General features: G+C 37.0%; 1 protein-coding gene and 1 long non-coding RNA gene across 5 annotated transcripts in view; one reads left to right on the top strand and one right to left on the bottom strand.

Annotated features, from left to right (window-relative positions):
- Positions 1–20,137, bottom strand: part of for (cGMP-dependent protein kinase for) — a 32,818-nt gene extending 12,681 nt beyond the window's left edge. The window contains exons 1-4 of one of the 2 annotated variants that reach the window (XM_017081773.4): positions 20,040–20,137; positions 18,316–18,622; positions 6,040–7,570; positions 531–697 (exon numbers count right to left, since the gene is read on the bottom strand). In XM_017081773.4, coding sequence (XP_016937262.3) covers positions 531–697; positions 6,040–7,508 — 1,636 coding nt within the window. In that variant the 5' untranslated portion in view covers positions 7,509–7,570; positions 18,316–18,622; positions 20,040–20,137. Of the gene's footprint in view, positions 1–530; positions 698–6,039; positions 7,571–13,172; positions 13,401–18,315; positions 18,623–20,039 lie in introns of those variants that run through there. The other variant, XM_017081781.4, reaches the window with a different exon arrangement.
- On the top strand, positions 7,438–12,880 carry LOC118879780 (uncharacterized). Of its 3 annotated transcripts, none has more exons than XR_005016122.3 (3): positions 7,438–7,579; positions 10,551–11,067; positions 12,657–12,880. It is a non-coding gene; the product is annotated as an uncharacterized lncRNA (long non-coding RNA). The 3 variants fall into 3 exon arrangements; XR_010655452.2 differs by lacking the exon at positions 12,657–12,880 and having other exon boundaries at positions 10,551–10,818; positions 10,954–11,232; XR_010655451.2 differs by lacking the exon at positions 12,657–12,880 and having other exon boundaries at positions 10,551–11,232.
- Positions 20,138–20,371: the final 234 nt, after the last annotated feature.

The raw sequence follows: 20,371 nt of genomic DNA, 5'->3' as shown, positions 1-20,371 counted from the left end.
TGAAGAACAGTTATCAGGAATGTGCTTTAAATATTTTGGTGCATCAATTAGTAGAATCAAATCAGGGTAAGAATCTCGCAGAAAAAGGAGGTATATTCAAACCCCTATATAAAAAAATACCTCAAGATTTATGAAAATAATATAATATCTTATTATAATTATTTTAAGTACCTTGTGGACAATAGAGTATATAAAAAACCAAACCTTTTACATGCATTTTACACCTTTCGGGTTGCAGTTAATAACCTTTTCTTAGCATACTTTTCGGCTGAAAATTATAAATGCAATTGTATCTGAAAAAGGTCGTTGATGTTGGTCGAAATATACCAAGTTGAAAATAATAATAATAATAATAATAATTGTGGCAACATATCTAGTTTCGAGAACATATTGAATGATCCTTAATTTAAACAAATACAATTCAAAGTTCTTATCCTAGTTGTCCTTTCATCAATCTATCTATAATAATTTACACTCTAACCCCTAAATAGCTTATAAATATCCCAATGTTGTTTCAACTTTGAACTCACCTTCCATGACATAAACAATGCTCCCGACATCGCCTTCCTTAATGATCAGATTCTTGGCTGGATATTTAACCGGGTACATGCAGTCGACGATCTCGCGTATCTGCGTCAGATCCAGGTTCTTCATGAAATCATTATCCAAAATGGCAGACTTAATAAGTTCTCGGGAGCTGCACAAAACGATATATAAATGCAATTAGATATGGATATTAAAAATGGCAAGAGACTGTCAATGAAATGAGCAAAGGCAAGAATCCAATTAATTTTCCGACTGACACATATAAATCGTTTTATCTGGTTGGCCAGTTTGGCTTACAAGCCGGGCAACAAGTTGTGCCACCAAAATTTTGCGGCATTTTAACTATATTTTTTTGAAGCCCACTATCGATGGATGTTGGCATGCGCGCAATCGACCGATATGAAATTAATACAAATTTGAAAATTGTATGCTTCGATTTTGGAAGTGGGGGAGATTGCTTGTTTTTTTGGGGGAGTGGGGATCCATATTCATGGACCATGCCATGCTATGCCATGTCGGCTATGCCTGTAAATGTCAAATGACTTTATCTGTCAGCGAACTTGACAACTGGCCCGGGCCAGAGAAACAGTAATGGGACTAGAAGCAGTGTATCGGGTAAAATTGGAAGCCAGAGCTGAGCTCTGGTGATTAATTAAAGCCAGTCAGACAAAAGACAGTGTGGCCAACATTTTGTAAGACTTCAAATACTACAAAAATACCTAAAATCATACTCGAAAAAGCAATTAGTTAGTTGATAAAAATAAAAAGAATATGAGATGAAAGTTAGGGGAACAGATGCTGTGAGTCTGATGGAATTAAAAGCAAGAGGTTAAAATTGGCGACTAAAGGCCAGTGTGACCAACACTTTATGCGACGTAAAGATCAAATAATCATTTAGAAAGATCTACAAATATTACATTTGCTTCACTTAGATATGGCTAAGAAATGGAAAGGTCTAGTAAAGATGCGAAGAAAATGATACAAATAATATTGTTTTCATTACATTTACAACATTACTTTTTTTTGAGAATTCCTAAATTATTTTCAGATTTACCGCTCCAAAATGGTCCCACCGATCCGATCTTTTTTTGAGAATTCCAAAAATTCTTTTCAGATCTACCCCGACAAAGTGGTCCCACCAATCCGATATCTGCCCAATGATCAAAGTTAATCACGAAGGCGTTGCACATGGCTGTCGTCGATGGGGTTGGGGGCCAATTTGTAAGCCTCGTTTTTGGCAGCAATCTGAGTTGGGAGAAACCAGCAGCTACCTGATTGCCCCAAAATGTGGTGATGAGTTGGCTTTGCACAGTGGAGTGGGGACATTTGGCCGAAACGTACAACTACACCCAGACTCCGACACCTGTGGCGCCCGTTAGGCGGGTATTCATGTATCTTTGCGGTATTTTCGGGTACACCACATAACACTCACAATTAAAATTTAATAAAAAATAATAAAATGTAAAAAAAAAGAATCAACTCATGTCTAATCGATACCCTGGTCACGATCAAGTGGGTCTAGGAAGCGACAATCTGTAATAACATGGATAGTTTTTTGGCATGTTAAAGTATTAGATTTCAGCGCGCCACAAATCAAAACGAGTTTTAATAATGGAGTTTAAACTAAAGATGGAGACGCTCACACTGACAAAAATATCATATAATTGCGTATAAAACTAATCTTAATAGTATAAGGATAAATAACATTATAAAGAAATCCGAAAATCCCTTTTTTTATTATGTCAAATAATACTTAAAGCATTGCTTAAAATGTTTTAACGTTTATTTTGGAATATATTTTTAACATATCTGGAACGTTATGTCGAGTAATTTAAGAACCTTTTTTATTTATTACAAGTTATTCAAAAGATCAACCACATTTTTCAAGTGTAGACGAGTAGCCGGAGGTGGTGGGTCGCTCCGTGGTGTTTGCCCCGTGGGGTTTTTGCCGGCGGAGCACTTTTTATATGCCTAAATTAACATTTTCTTTGGCTGCAGCACCACGCACATGCGTGGCACAATCACAATGCTGGTGGTGCAAGTGGTGCCACTGGCATAGTGGTGGTGCCACATGCGTGTACGAGCCAAAACAATTAATAGCTTCAATTAGACCTACGGGCCGGATCGCTTGAGCGTTCCAGTTGTCGGAAGCTATAACCATTCATATGGCTATATTTGTGCGTAAATTGAATTTGAAATGTGTGCCAAGGCATATGGAATGAAATTGGCTGCACCTTAGGAAATACGCGGAGTCTGTCCCCAAGAGAGATCTCTTGAGATCCCCGGTCGTCAATCAGTTGCGGGTGCGTTCAATTTGCGGCTATCTGGCAAAACTGGCAAAACGAATTGAAAGTGCAAATACTTTGCGGCTAAGAGCAGTTGACAATAAAAACGATCTGGCGTCTCGGCCAGGGAATTGAAAATGGAAATTGCGAATAGAAGTCAGCGCCAATGGAAGCGGCAGACCAACAGCAAAGTGAGCTATTTTGGGTGGGGCTTGGTTTTTGGTACAATCTATATATCTATGGCCATGTGTGAGGTGGTTCACTGTCTATAAAATGGCAATCAAGTCATATACGCCGAAGGGGAGGAGATTCGACGAGAGTCTAAGCAAGTGAAAAGAAAAATTGCACGCCAATTTGATGTTGTTGAACAAATTAAATAATAGTTAGTAGTTAGCTACTGTTATAATTTTGAAATAATTGAATCAAGTTTGGGCCATTATGGTAAGAATAAAAAAAATATTAGCTTTAACTACTTGACAATCAATACGATAATGCTTGTGAAAAATGTTTCGACTTTAATTTACTAATTCAAATACAACCCATAATTTATCTTTTTGATTTATATCTTTGTAGAACGTTTAGTGACTTTTTTAATATGCTATTCATGATTTATTATTTTGATTTATATCTAGTGAGAATTTAGTGCTGTTAATATTCATAATTTATAATTTTGATTTATGCCTACTGAAAGGTATATGTATCTGTATGATATAAATCAAAATCATAATGCATTAATAGTATTTTACTTAAGTCAATTAAAATGCAAACAGTAATACTCCTTACTGAAATGTATCTACCAGAATATAAGTCTCATTATGCATTAACAGCCTGACCCACAAAATGTTTCTTTTTGTCATCTTGACCGTTGACACATGTGCAGCATGTAGCAAGTTCTGAATAGACCCCCTGCCAGTGCACGCCACTGCCCATATGACACCACCCCCCTAGAAACTCCACTTAGAAGGCAATTTCGCACAATTTTCTGGCATTATTTATTAGATGGCCCCGTTGAAAGCCAACAAGCGACAGTTGCGTGGTGTAAATGGCCACAAAAGTACTGAGAACTGACCAACCTCAGTCTCAATCCCGATCCCATAGATTTAGCGTATATATATACAGCTGAGTTGGAGGCCTACGGCGCTTTTGATTTATGCCATGCAAGTGTCAAAAAATGTCCTGTTGCACACACAAAAGTCGCCGTCGGCACAGATTTTGGTCAGAGATAAAATGGACCTCAATTGGCTGGCTCCAAAATCCAGACTCTATGGCCCCCTCCTCACCCATCGAATTTGGCCATAGTCGCCGACCATTAAAATGTTTGAATTGCAATTGGATTTCGCGAATTTGCCGGCGATTTTTTGCGATTGTGTCAACAGCTTGGGGTCATAAAAATGGCCGATTTAAACAAATTTGCCGCATTACTTAGCGTCCGATTCAGATTAAACCACACCAGCTTTATGCATAAATAAAATAAATATGAAAAACTAAAGCATATCGATATTTTTTTGACATCAAGATAGTTAAGATTACTCCAAAAGCCAAGTTTTGATGTCATCGATTTAAGAAAAACCATCAATTTCTGTATTATATTATAAAATGTTTGTTAAATTAAGTACAACATCTTTATGAAATTAAAAATGGTTTTAAATTATTAAGAATACTAATGGAAAGCCTTGATCTCCAGATAATTAATTGATTGTTTACAAAAGAAAGAACAAAAATAAACAAACCAAATTGTTATTTTTAGAAGTTCCTTTAAATTTTTGGCTAATTTTGTCTAAAAGTTTTCCACTTCTATAAAAAAAATACATTTAAAATAGGAAACATTTGTTTGTTTACGCCACCGGCAATAATAATTTAAATATATTTTTTTGGCTTAGCCACAACAAAACAAAGAAAGAACATCGTGAAAAAAGGAATTTCATCGCATAAAATATGGATCTCCCTGATATCAAGCAAAACACCATTAAATTAAATTATAATCAACAAAAAACTAATAAAAATTAGTATAATATGTGGATCAGCAATTCTTCGACAGCGCGTGTCGCCATTTAAATGATATGTGATCGCACATGCCCCGCCGTATTATTAAAAAGCATTCAGGAAACATCGCCACATAGCCAAAGAATAAATATTTGTGTTTTCTTATGTTTTTCAGCAGACAAAGTGGGGAAAGCTGGCCAAGAGCAACGACTTCCAGTTGGCAAAAGTGTGAAAAGCCCAGAGCCGACAGATCCGCCCACGCATTTTCACAGATTTAATTTTATACTCTTTTAATTATTTGGGTATATATTCCGAAAAGACTGCAACGAATTTTGCACGAACAAAAAAAATACGAAAAAAAGGTGTCTTAAAAAATCCCCCATAGAATAAACCAAATGTGACGCAATGTAGCGTGAGTTAGCTGCCAATTGGCAGTCTCTTTGTGGGCCGCAATTCATATATGTGGCTTATATCTGTATATATTAATACAGATTTTTATATCCGAGTACTGACACCGCCCAAGGCCATTAGGCGGGGTGCTGAGAGGGTGGCGGCTGGTGCAACCGCGCCTGTCACCCCAACTCAATTTTAATAAACGCATTTTGTGGCAGGCGACACAAGCAATCGACGACAGGCGACAGGGCGCTGCTCCCAATATTTGATTAAAATCGCCGATGTGACGCCGATGCCGATCGTTATCGACCCGACTATATAAAGGCTATATAGCCACACTCGTCTACACTTTGTACATCCGTATACCCCGGTTCGACATAATGCAGGGCTAATCTGGGCAGAGCGATTAGGTTCAACTGATTTTGCTAGAAAAGCCAGTGTTTTCAACTCTTTTATAACTACAGTCAAACTTCTCTCTTGAAGTAAATAAAAATACAATCACTATAATTATTATTGTTAGCTACTAATAAATAAAATGAATAATCATAATTAACCATAAAGAATGAAAAAAAACACTTTCATTTATAGTAAACAGTCCAATTTAGAAATAATAATGCAATGAAAATATATTTTGAAATATCTTTAGAGAACCAGAAAAGAACAAGAATAATGACATTTCAAAGTATATATTAGCCATTTGATGGGTAAAAATAAGTAAAAAGGTTTTCGGAATAGTTATATTTATATAGGGTATTCAAGGATCGGTTTCCATTTCAAAATTTACGACTCTGCAGTGCCCGAAAATATTTTTACAATTATTTTTCCAACTCACCGCTCATCCTTGTCGTATTTGGGAAAGCTGACGTGCTCGAGGAACAGTGAGGACTCGCTCTGAGGCTCCGCGGATATACCCAAGGCCCTCTGCCTCTGGAAGTTCTGTCCCGACTTGCGAGTGGCACCTGTGGCTGTGCTGGGCCCACTTGCTCCACCACTTCCGCCCGCTCCAGATCCCGATCCCGATCCAGTTCCCGCACATCCCGCCGCACTGCTTCGGCTGAAGGGGAAGACACTTTGGAATTTGTCCAAGTGCGATTTGAGCTCTGCTATCTCGTTGTCTTTAAACTGCAGGGCTTTTTGCATTTCCTGTATCTTGAGCTCCTTGGCCTGAATGATCTGGATGAAGCGCTCCTCTTGCGGCGATGCAGCCACATAGTTGCTCACTATGAAGTTGGGATCCACCATACCCACCGGCGAGGGCGTGGCCGATCCCCCCGAACCGCTGGGCGTGCATCCCGAGATCCTCAGACTCTGCATCTGCTGCTGAAGGTTCAACGTGGTGGGCGGCTGCAGTTGCGTGGGCGAATGACAACTGGCTCCGGGAATGGCCACCGGTTGACTCGATCCGGGACTGGGCTGATGGTACAGCACCGGACTTCCCTGGCTGGTATATAGACCTTGGGTCTGGGCCTGAAGCTGCTGCAATTGCTGATAGCGCTGCTGCAATTGCAGCTCCTGTTGATGCAACAGGCTCCTGGGATCCTGATGCAATTGCTGTGCCCCCGAGGGCGGTGTTCCGTAGATCAGCGTGTGTGTCAGCACTTCAGAGTGGGTTGGTGGTGCTGGTATCAGCCGCAAACCCGATGCCGTATGCTCCAGACCTATGAGACCACCAGCCGCCGGCAAGGTCACAATGCCACCCACCAGATTGTTATTATTGTTACTATTGTTGCTATTGCTAGATCCACTCGGGTGGGTGTTTGTGTTATTATTATTATTGACGATGCTCACCAGACCCAAGTCGGTTGGGAACTGATAGTTGGCGTTCGGCTCCTGCTGCATACTGGCTGATTTTCGTATCGCCTCCGTAGTATTCGAATCGGTTCGCCTCGTGTTCAGATTTCGATCTTCGGCACTGCTATGCCGGCGATAGCGCTGTGGCTGTGGTTGTTGTATCTGTATCTGAGGAGGAGGAGGTGGTATCTCTATCTGTTTGTGCTGCTCTACGGGTTCTATGTGCTCTATAATGTCCGGTGGCTTGGCCTCGCTCCTCGTATCTGTCGTATCTCTGTCCCGCTCCCAGTCCCGATCGATTATCGCCGGCTGCAGCTTCTGGTAGTCGGCATAGAACAGATTACTAACTGCTGGCTGCTGTTGTGGTGCTGTGGTTTCTGAGGCAGTAGCTACATCTACATCCGCTGCTCCTGGTGGTGCATCTACTGTGGTGCAGTTGGGTGCATTGCTATTAGAGTTTTGGGCTGGCCGCTTGGTTGCGAAGCACAGCCGATCAAAGCAGAAACGCATCCAGGCGGCTTTCCTGATCAACAGCCGCCACGGAAAACTCAGTCACCCAAACGTTAGGAGCCCTAAAAAAGGTAAAAACAAAAATGTAACAAATCAAAACGAATAAAAAGTAAATGGAAAATAATATAAACATTTTAAAAGCAAATAATAAAATATACATATTCTTTAATAAACAAATGGCCACATATAAATAATTATCTACCTTTCCATTGGCTAGTGTTTTTCTATGACTTTTATAATATTAAAGTAATATGGTAAACATGAATCACTTTGTGACAGAGTGTCAATCAGGCTGTTATGAAATCTAATCGCTGGCTAATCAGTTGAACTGAACTGATTTACGATCGATGGGTTAACGCGATTGCTGAATAAACAATGTATGCAGGGAAATTCTTCAGAAATAAAAAAAATTTCACACCAAGAGAAAATAGTCGGATACATATGAAGAAATTGTAAAACATAGAATGTCAATAAACCTATATACCCCGTGATAAATAAAAAACTTTTAAAAATAAAAGGAAATTCCTAAAATATATTTAAAATAAGTTCCTAAAAATAATACATTTAAGTCTTATACTCTTTACCCCAAGTGTACACATTCTTTACCATAAATTCCCATGGCTGGCAACAACTATCACAATATCAAAATAAAATTCGGTTATCATTTCCCTCGGATACACAACTTGTTGGACAACTTGACAATGTCTTCGCCTGAGTTTTATTTCGGGGGACGACACGCCTTAAGCCCTTCAAGATAAGACACTGGACAAATTGTCGACATTTTGTGAAAGAATTTGAATTAGAAGAATGCCAAATAACCAAGCTGGCACATTTTTTGTGTATTTACTTTTTGCCTGTTGGATTTGCTATTGTTTTCGGACACGTTTAGACAATAATTCAAGTGGAATGAACGGGGCTAAAAATAAATCCAGCAAAAGTTAAACATGGCCTGGCCAACTTTTAAACAAAGCACACCGAAACCCTATAAACAAGTGCGGCTGGTTTCGGTTTCCACTTAATGTGCGAATCTGAAGCGGAACATAGAAAAAGGGGCCGAAATTCGCGAGTGGGATGATCACTTGCGTAAAGAGTGGGAATTTAAAGATCAGCCACCTAAATTATTTTCGATTAAGCATGACAAGAAATTTTGAAAAAGCTGTTGAACAAGATCAACCTTTAAAATTACACTAAAACTTTTGCTTATATCTCTGCATCTCATAAAAATGTTACTTCATGTAGATAATATTCTAACCAAATTTAAGATAATAAACATAATAAAAAAATCTTCTAGCTTTTATTTATAAGTTCTTGGAAAATGCTATCACCAAAAACTAACGGGTGCTTGAACTGAGGACAAGCAATAAATTATCTGTATTTCAGTTTAGGCAAATATTTTCTTAACTTAAGAATCAGAAGACAAATTGGGAACATTAAAATATAATTCTTTGAAGATACAACACCCATAATCGCTTAACATGTTTGCCAAAAAAAATTAGATCCGTTTAGAAACTCGTTTAAATCAAGATAGATCATTTGCGATCATTTGTTCAAGTAGCTCGCCACCTTGATTCTGGGCTCATCCAAGTGTGTCTGAGAATTCGCAAGACTCTTGACTTCGATTACAACGAAAACGATCGTTTTAGACGGGCATTAGCATGTTAATGATCGCACAGCGGATTAATGTGCGATTTGTATGCCGTGCTATTTATACACCGAACCGACACTCCATAAACAATACGAAATCGGCATTGGGGTGGGGGAGCTGAATGGGTTCGAACTTCGGACGGATGCCCTCAAAGTGCGGGCAATTACCGATCTGTAATTACCCGCAAATTCGCTAAATGCCATTCTCGATCCACACCGAAATAGTGAAAAACTGACACAACAAATTGAGACAATTGAGGAAGAAATTGTCTGTGGGTATTTTTATTTATAGAACACAATTGACGGGCCACTCAAAATCATCTTCATCTACTTCCCCCATATTTTTGTGTCTGTTCAGTTCCATGGGTTTTCAATGAATTCGTTGCTCGTGATCGGAGGCAGCTTTTGGGCCACTTAAGCGCAATTACGATTGCAATTTGTTTTCATCACGGGCGCATAAATAAGAAAGAAGCAGACAATCAGACAGAGGCGTATACGTAATATTTTAAACGATTTTATGTTTTTAGCGTAATTTAAATGATCCCAATCGCTTTGGTGGCAACTCTGGCAAACAGGTTGCCGTTTAATTTTAATTAGTATTATGAAAACATTTATTAAACGACAGCGCGAAACTCGAAATCTTTCAAATGTCAACTCGATTTGGGTGGAGGGTAATAACATCGACCGATCGTGAGTTCATTCATGCCTCTGATAACAGGCCAAAGCCGAGTCAAATATATGTTTACTGCTTATATATAATGAGTAATTGTAGGGAGGTCTTCGCATCGATTTGTTATGCTGACCATTTAGGGAAGTTCTGCGGTTCGGCGTGACTGGCCATGCAAAATTGCGAATCCCCAACAACTCACGATGGCAGATAGCGCAATTAGTGTGTCATTATGATCGCAGATAACGATACAGGTTGTGAGCACTCGACAATTAAAGCAGCTGGTCAACAAATTTACATAGATCAGGATTTGCTGATATTTTTAGCAGGAGATGAGATTGATATATAAGATATATTTAGCTGCTGTTAAAGTGTTGAGTTAAGCGATCTCGATATGTCTTGCTCAGAAGTGGAGTAAATGGATCAGGAAATTATGGATCAGGAATACTTCTTAATTCCTTTCCTTCGTAAAAAAATAGGGGGTTTCTACTGTTCTTTTTTCATAGCATACTTTTAGAAACTTTTAATGAAATTGGCAAACCCTGCATATTAATTGTAATCAGTAACAATACCTGATTATTACATAACGATTACATTTGGTACAAATACCATCCTTAAAAAAATGACCACCGAAACCCACTTTATTCTGACAGCCTGCATCCTTGAAGTCTGCTATCCATCAAAGTCAATTCCAATGATCAACATTTAAATCGTTTTTCTTCAACTTTCAGCTTGCCCCTCTGGCAAATTGCGATCATTGTCGACGCTGGCTAATCAAAACTGACATTTGCGATCATCAGGAGATCCCGAACAAATATTCCGAATGTCCCGCCTGTCAATCAGAGAAAGAGACGGCAACAGGGCGAGCCGAAAGAGACGGGCATAGAGATTGACAGGCGGAGACAGCATGTTAAACACCGGTAGCAACAAATAGCAACATAAACTTAATGGGCATGCCAAAAATGCGCCGCATTCGAAACATTTAAACATAATTAAGCGGTTAGTCAGACCCAATGACGATCCCATCTTTCCTTCTCTCGAATTGAGACATCAATTGAGAGTTATGTCAACCGTATTTGGGAACGCCATCTTCTGTAAACAGATATATATGTTCCGAGACTGCTATAATTATAGGTTTCAATTACTGGCGAGTGCCCGGCGCTTCCTCAAAATGCGAACAAACAAACTCACAAGAAGCAGCACCAAATTGAAACAAGAATTCTCCGGATTTCTACTAGACATACATATGTACGTATGAACATATATAAATTGATTCAACCGGGGAATTCATTCCATTTCACTCCATTCGATTCGTTTCCATTTACGCCGCTGGCGTGCAATTATTCAAGTTATTTTCAATTTTCGTACGTTGCATAAACAATCAATAAAAATGTAATAAAAATTAAACTTGAATCGTGTGTCTATGTCGTAAATTTCACAAGAAGTTTGTTTTCAGACTGACCTGACCCCCTGCGAACAAATGTTATCAAAGCGAGTGATTTAAGACCCCTCGAAATCTAGCCAATGTCGAGGATCGTACATATAGATATGTATTCAGTGTAATTTGCGGCTAGTTTTCAGTTCTGTCGTTTTGTTTATCGTTTATTTTTGGCTTACAAATGTTCATTAGTCCCGGCGACACGTCCGTTGATCGATCGCCATGCCGAAGGCAATTGATCGCCTGATAACACTCGAAAGACATTCAGATACGGCCAGACTAGTGGCTCGATTTAGGCGGCTAGTGGGCATTAAGTGAGCTCTATCTACGGATACGGATACCACATTTTGTATGGCAAAAATTGGCGCAACGCATGCGGATCGCTTGGTATGAAACGCACGTTCAATCAATTAAAACCTTCGCACAGCTGGATTGCAATTCCAGTTGGTTTGTTGGGCAAAATTCGGAGTTGGTCCCATTTCGAGGTGACTCACCGAAGGTTGAGGAAGGGTTTGCTGTTGGTATTATTAGGGATTTCTTTTGTAGAGGAAATGTTAAGTACCATTAAGCCATTAGTTGGCAGAAGTAAAACCTAAATAGCCATTTGAAATAATGAAGCTAGGTACCACGATATTTGGGCCGAGAAAAAGAAATGAATAAGCCGAAAATAAAATGAAAACAGCTTTGTTTCAAACTTAAACTACGTTCTGCTAGTCTAGAAAAGCATTTTGTCATGATCCAATCCCTCGTAAAATATTTTGTTTACATAAATATATGTCTGATAATTCTAGTTTCTTCAAAGCACAAGACAATTATAAGACCATAAAAGTTCTTAACGAAAAGACCAACTCAAAAGAGCCGCGGTCTGCGATCAAACAAGTTCTAATCAAACTTTTTGCTCATGAGACACTCAAATTACTTGAAACTTTTGCCAGTCATGTGGTAATTCGATGAAAAATGGATAAATAATAACAAGAACTCAAGATTTGTAAAAAAACCTATAATGAATTAGTATAATTTGCTTTGTTTAATAATTAAACACATCATGAATATAATCCTAGGTGTCTAATGATTTTCAAATTATCCCAATTTTCACACATTTAAATAAGCTAAATAATCATTTGTTATTATTGTTACTGAATTCTTATTATTAAAAAAAATGTTTTTTAGGGGATTACTAAGTTGTATGATTAGTGTAAAGAAAAACAAATAACTTCCCTTGTACAATCATATTAAACTCATGCAACTGAATGTTGCCATATTTCAAACATCGTTATGTACACTCCAAAGTCCCCTCTTTAATATAGAGTTGTTAAAGCATTCCATAATGATCCTAACGATGATCAAACCAGCTAATCAACCGTCACACTTTTTTGTACACTGTTCCGATTTTCCTCAGAGGAAACTCACTTGACAACCATGAAGAGAATTCTGGATTCTGGACCCCACAGCAAGTGCCTGTAGCTTTTCCCCGCTCTTCTTTTCGGACCCCTTATACCATCCGTTATGACAGTTCTTGGCTACCGAATGCACTGCGAGAAAACGTCACTTATGGCAACATTTTTTCAATTATATTTTAATGAGTTTATAAATTAAAAATCCTAGTGTTATAATCATATCATATGATATCATTTGACTTTGCTATATATACATTTTTCAAAGTACAAAAGTGAAACTAATTTTCTCTGCGTGGCTCTATACATTGGATGTCTTTAAGACTTGAAGATCGCCTTGCCTGTCACATGACTGTCTTCAGGAGCAACTCTTCCCAAAGAACTTCTTTTTCCTTTTTTCTCTGGCATTAATTAAAACATCGGCACACACTCACACAAACTTGGTAAGGAAAATTGCCCGCCTGGGAGCGATGCAATGTAAAATAAAAAAAAGTTTCGTAAAAGGAAATTGGCTGTTTTACCTTTGAAAGGCTGGCAAAATTCTCGTAAACAATTTGCACTTTTAATGAGCCAAAACAAAGTGTAACACACGCACAAGCACAACCGATTGCCGTTAAGATTCCGATCCGCTGTTTAATTAGTTGGAACCGTTGATTCCTACGCGCTTTATTTTATTTGTTTTTATTTTATTTTTATTTTTGGTATTTTGTATTTTGTAATTCACAAACTGAGGCAATTTTTGCCTTTCAGCGACAACATTCGTTGTTGACCGTTTGAACGACGCTCGAGAACTGTTTTTCGCAGCGAGTGTTGGGAAGCAACGATCGTAAGATCGTAAGATCGTAAGCCTATCGATAGTACATGTAGTTGACTGACGGCGGGGCGTTCGACGTCGCCTATCGAAGTGAACCCAAACCAAACCCCAGAAGCGTTTGTTTGTCGTTCGTTTGTGGTTGTCGCTTAAATTAAAACTCGGAATTCGGCTGAAACCAGTTGAGTGCACGCACACGACCACATCGACTATATATAAATTCATATCAATATGTCTACGCCTCGCCTGTGATTCGTGCGTTGGCTTTTGCCGATCGTTTAAATAAAATAATAGTAGTAACGTAGCAGCACACACACACAGTGTGACGGAAAAATTGCATTGGCAGCGATCTAATTGCTGGCTGGCATGCTAGAATGAAAAGCGTTTCGGGGCAAAAAAAAAATCACAAATAATAACACCATCTAGTATCGAAAGTATTTACTTCCAGGCACACGCACCATCGACCGGCACTATCGCTTTAATAGATCCCCTACTTGAATATTTATGAACAGCCCTGGGCAGTTGGGATAGCTTAGCTTCGCCGGTAATTTAAAGGATATGCACCTGACATCTTAATTGCGGGTAGCTTTTGGAGGTAAAAATTATTTGAATTCAAGTGTATCATTTCGATTTTCAAACTTAAGTAAAATTGTTTAAATTAAATCAGTAAATAACGAATACTGACTCAATAGATGTCTTTTCTTTGATATTATACATTATTTTTAAACATTAGATATTTATTTTGACTTAATAAATTTGGTTAAAAAAAACCTAATATCAAAAAAAGTTATTTTAAAATTGTTCAGGGCGTATACTTAATTACATCTCGGATTTTAATATTTACAAATAAAAGATATAACGAAAAAAGGAAATCTTTTATTATGACCTAAACATCGCTTTTAAAAATATATCACGTATACGCCAGGTGCATTTGACATATTGTAAGTTACCCCAGAGGAACTAACACTTTTTCAAATTTATTTTTTCACTCCAAGCTATTTTGAACCATTTCTTCATTGACATGCTCCTTTAAAATATTACGCATACGTCGTGTTGACAGCCCAAGGCAATTTATTGTAAACTATACTTAAACTCTCGGGGCGGCACTCAATGGATGATTTAGTGCAGATCACTTAATAAATCATATCCCGTAGCTCAGCCAAATTTCGAAATAGCCAAATTGTTCGCTGGTTATTCTCTTTTTTATGTCATAATTGGCCGCTACTTGCGCGATATTGCTGCGGAAAACGTTTAGGGAAACTGATTTATTTATTACAAACAATATTACGGGGCATGTAAACAAAGCCGAACTGGAAATATTATCAACTCAATGCAGGCGGAAAAGGGGTGCGAAAAGTGTGGACGGGGAAATTGAGTCGAGCATGCAACAATCATTTGGCGTGGGACGTGATTTAAGCAAAAATCAAAACATTATTAAATTGTTTACATGGAAATTCAATTGAAAATAGTAAAAAAAAAAGTGCAATGGAAGAATTTCAACCACTGAACAAAACTTGGGGGTCCTTTTCTACATTTTTCAGAACCTATTTATTCATATTCGGTAAAAAATTTAAAATTTTTTGAAGAACTTATTATAATTTAAAGAGTAAAATAATTTTTTTTAATATGTAGATATAAGAATATATTAAAAATAAAAAGTTATCATATTTCTTCCTGTGTTGTAACTGATACATATTTTTTAAAACCTTTACATATTTACAATAATTTTTTTGTGTGGATATATAAAGAAATTTGCATTTATTTCCATGTCTGGTAAATTGAGTTGATTGGCAGACAGGGGCTTTCGTAAAGGGGGTTTAAAATTTCCATTGAAGTTTTTCGGACGCAAAATAAATATTGCATTATAATTCTCAAATGTTTGCATGACCTTAATTAACGTAATATTTTCTCATGTATTATGTCTGTAATCGGAACTTTGATTTTCTTAACAATTTTAATTAATTTTTTAATAATTAATACAAATTTTGTTTTAAAAAGTTTCTCCACCCATGAGGATCCATTCAGTGGCCTGCGTATAATTTTATTAGATTGCTCGATACAAGTTGTCGTTTGTTTGTATTTGGCGACATTGACGCTATTGATAAGGCGTCATGAGAGTCGCCGGTGAGAATAATTATATATATTTTATTTAATTGGTGCAATCGGAAAGGAAAGGTTATTTGGGCGGCAACAAAGCAGTAATATTTGAGTGGTGACAGCACCCGCCCAGTTTTTGTTTTTTGTGTTGCTGAATGCAATTTGGGTTGGGCAGTAAACAGAATTTTATTATTGAATCAGATAACACCATTGTATAATATTAATACTTATAAAAATAGACAACATTTTTAAAAGTAAAAAAAAATTTTTTCAACGAAAACATATTTTTTAAAACAAAAACTACGTTTTAAAAATATTTTATTTTCCTTATTTATTTAAAACAAGTTAAACCGTTAAATTTTAGGACAGCTTTTTAATTTAAACAACAATAGAGAGAGAGCTTGAAGTGTTTATAAAAGCTCAGACATTAAAAGCTTTTTGTTATTGGTGATGGAAAAGAAATTTAATATATCGATAGGAAACAATACGGCTAATTATCGAAATAAAAACAGAAATAAAAAACATTTTTCATTGACTTTTAGCAATAATTGTTTGATGGGAAAGCTTTCAAGTTCATTGAGACTCTCATAATTTATTTACAAACATGTCAAGGAAAATCATCAACAGCTGTTCTCAAGATCAGAGCGAATGGCTCTCTTCCATTAAAGAGTAATATTTTCCAAGCCAAAGAGCTCTTAAGTAAGAGCACAATTTCGATCCCATAACTCTCTTTAAATAAACAAGTTTCATTGATGAAAAATCAAATTGGTGTTAATTTTTTCGCAAATTGATTGGTAAAGCGATTTTCATTGTCGTTTTGTACTGCTGAAAATTTGACAATTTGACATAAATTTGATATACAGCTTAATCAAGATCTCGTTTCGTGAAATTCGAACTGAAAGAGGGGCACGTCTGCAGAAAGAAGAGCTAACAAAATCTTTTAGCGGGTAAAATTGCAATTGTTTATGGTAGGGTGAGGAAGAATTCGAATAGTCGAAAAAATGCTACCATACGAAAATTTGACAAACTGTTTATTTTGCGGGCTATAAATGAGCGAACTATTTTTTGAATAAGCAAACAAATCGATTTTGCTGTTTACTACCAGATATACAAATTTATGATATATGAAATTGTAGGTATAATGAAAAAACAAATAACTTTCAAGAGCAATATTATTTTTTTTTATTTAAGATTTTATGTTTTTTTTAAGAATACCGAATTTTTTATTGTTTAATGAATGTTAATATAAAATGTCAAAATATTTCGCATAGTAAAAATATAAATTTTTTAGGTGTTTATGTTATGCTCCCCAGTTCGAGTCCCCACAATTTCGTGGTTATCTTTTAAAGCTCAGATAAGAAAATATTACCTCGCAAACCTGGAACTCAATTCCCTATTGCGACTTAACTTTCAAGAAAAGAAACATTCCAAGGCCTAGCAAATAAAGTTTGCAATTTATTCCTCCCCATTTGAACATGTGTTGTGCAACTTCTAGAATTACTTCCGATAAGAAAACCTTTTCCTCATTACTACCCAATATATGTGTCTACGTTTGAAATCTGCGCAGTTGTAAAACCGAGTTAATAAACCCTCACACCTAAAAACCGATCGAAAACAAATCGCAAAACAACCACACATTTTAATGGCACACAGTGTCAGCTATTTTTCACTGTTGCCTGGTTGGTTTGTTTGTTAAACTTTATGACAAAAAGCTAAAAATAAACTAGCAAACAAAGCAGAAAAATGAGAAGCAATAACTAAAACAACAACTGATCTTTGTTCCCCGTGATTTGCTATGAATGTACAATATAAATCAGCACAAAGAAATATACAAGTAACTACGAAGAAAAAGATCCCCGACTTATCCTTGGAGTGCCCTAGAGAAAAGGGGTCGATAAGCCAGAAGTTTTATCAGAAATGACTACATCCCATATTTGAAAAAGCATAATATAAAAACTTTAATACATTAATTGGTTTATTAATGATAACTAGACTTACTCTCTTACGCATCCCAAATATATTTGCAATTAAAACTTATTTTTAATTTGTATAGCTTATTTTTGACTTGAAGAAAGCATTTTTCTTTGGAATAAATCCATGTCCATGATTCACTTTTGATTTTTAGGAAACATTTTTTGTTGCATACTTTTTGAATACCACGTTTTCAGTAGATAATGGATAAGTCAATAATGCAAGAAAGTGAATTTGTTTACAAGAGACCTTATGAAATTTTTACTATTTGTTGTTTATGTTTACTACAGCTAAATAATTTTAGCTTTATAGATGATTTCAAAATGTTAGATAAGATTTGAATGAATATCTTAACTTTATTTTAGAAGCCATAAAGGGTCCTCCAATCTAGTTAAAAGTAATTTTAAGTTTCATTTAGCATATTAATCTTTTTATAAATAAATATAAAATATTATTAATATTTCAAGGTTGTTGAAGTGACATGGTGTCTTTCCTTATCTCTCTACGATATCTTGTAATGTTCGGTATTAAAAAGGGCTAAAAATCCTGAGCCCTAATTAAGTATTCCAGACACGGACGCGAAAGAGATAGCATTGCAACAGCGAAAGAGAGGGCTATAGTGACTAAAATGGTTTAAGGGCGCCATCGCAAAAAAATATTCAAAGGCCAAATCGATTGTGCAATCGCAAATTTCGTAGGCGGCATAAATCCATAAATAAACAATAATAAATTAGCTGTTGTTCGACAAACAGCCGACAGTAATTGCATATTAAAATGGGGCTTACATGTCGACGAACAGTGAAGAAACTCCAGAGGCGTATGAAAAAGTCCAAGAGAATCGCTCTCTTTTCCTCCTCTTCTTGGTTTTTGTGATCAGCCGGCTTTTGCGAAGAAAGTTTCTCGGGTTCCACTTGTTGATTTGATCGGCTCTCTCGCTCGCGCACTCTTTAGTTTCCTCGTTAATTCACAGGAAGCACAGAATTAAGGCCGAAAATTTATATGTATAAATTAAATGCAGGCGGCACACGAAATTTCGTCATCAATTTAGAGAGCCTGCACTTTTGTTTTCTCGAGTCTAAAAGCGTTTCGTATCTATGAAATTGGGCATTAAAATTTAAATGATATTAGCCGCAGAACACAAAAGATTTGAAAACGAAGAAGAGGCCGAGAATGTCACTGGGAGAGCAGCGTTTCAATCTCTCTTTTACGCTCACTCACTCATCGCTGTTATTGTTATCACCTGAGTCAAGTACAGTGGGACCTCGACCTTTAAATTTCAGTTAAATTGCATTTTGATTTTAAGGCATAGGGTAATTGGGTCAAAGTTGGCAATTTAAGTTTTTAATATTTTTTTTGGTTTGGTTTTTTTGGCAACAGTGCGTGTGAGTAATATATTTTAGGTCAATGCAAGGGCCTTATTATTGTTAATTTTTCCTTATTTTCCTTTATATTTTCCTCACAAAGTGTTTTTTTTTTATTTTAGCAACTTAAAACAAATCTTTATTTTTTAAATCTCGATCATTATTTCTTTTTAAGCTCTAAGTGCCAGGCTCCACTGTACTGTTCACTCTCTCTCTCTGTCTTTCTCTCTCTCTCTTTAACTTTATCGCTTACACTACTCTCTTTTATTTTCAACCTGCTCTCTCGCTCCGCATAGTTTGCCTTGTTGTTGTTTCTGCCAGCGTAGCGTAGTTAACTTGAGCGGCAGCAACAACAACAGCCATACTTGTTGCTAAAAATAGAAGCGCGGCGGCGAGACAGAAACAGAAAACAGAAAAACAGCAGCGGCGGAAAAAAATATGTATAAAAAAAAGCGAAGGCGGCAACGCGCACAAATTGGAAAAAATTGTATATGACGAGCAACAAAAACAAGGAGTAACTAACAGAGAGAGAAGAAGAGGAGTAGTTACAACAACAAGTGAGCTTCTATCAAAATATATCGAAGAAAGGCAAAGAAGAAGAAGAATGCCAAAAGAAGGAAATGCGACGCAAAAATGCAGTTCAAAGAGAGAGAGAAAGAGAGAGGTATTTTTGAAAATGCAATAAAAGCTTTGATTGATGCATAGAAAAGTGTCCAGTTTATGGGAATTTCTCAGGAAAAATCAGTCACAAAAGTGCGTCATGCCCATGTGCCAAAGAGAGATAGAAACAAACAAGTGATTTTCCATGCATTTAATTGCTGGCTAGACTGCATTTTAATTTATTAATTTTTCACTTTAAAATCACAAAACTGAAAGAGAGCCGCTCTTTCACTCTCCTTCTCTTTTTCTCTGGCCTTTCTTCCCACCCCTTCTACTCTCTTCTTTTCTTGCATTTCATTTCACTAAAACTGCAGTCACATTTCACATTTTCCCGACATTCAGTCAACTTTAACCGTTGCCTTTGCTTTAATTAACTTCTAAGGCAAATAGTTGCACATATGGAAAAGGCTAGTTGGTGTTTTTAGAATTCAGAATTGAGCACAAGCGCTAGATCGTTCGACTAGCGGAAAGCAACAACAACAACTAACCGAGTGGCACGCACACAAGCACGCGTCGTTTGAAAAACCGCCGATTGGGATCGCGATGTGAAGCCCGCGAGAGCGAAAAGCAATCTGAGCACTCGGCGCAGCGAGAAAACTCAGTGGAGCCACAAATCGATGAGGAGAGCACCAGAGAGGCCCCACTGAGAGAACCCGTAATCAGCAGCAGGTAGTTCGCGATAGTACAGTCAGACTCCTCTAAGCGGAACGCTAAGTTAATAATTGGATAAGACCCCGAAAACCTATTGAGTTGGTAAAAAAAAGTTTTTAAAATACAGTAATAAACTTTTTTTGGATCAGACCAAAAGTATAAGCACATA

The sequence above is a fragment of the Drosophila suzukii genome, chromosome 2L (assembly GCF_043229965.1).
Source record: "Drosophila suzukii chromosome 2L, CBGP_Dsuzu_IsoJpt1.0, whole genome shotgun sequence".
In the NCBI taxonomy this organism is placed as follows: Eukaryota; Metazoa; Arthropoda; class Insecta; order Diptera; family Drosophilidae; genus Drosophila; species Drosophila suzukii.
Note: the sequence above shows the minus strand (reverse complement) of the source record. Positions and strands in the feature narration are given on the sequence as shown.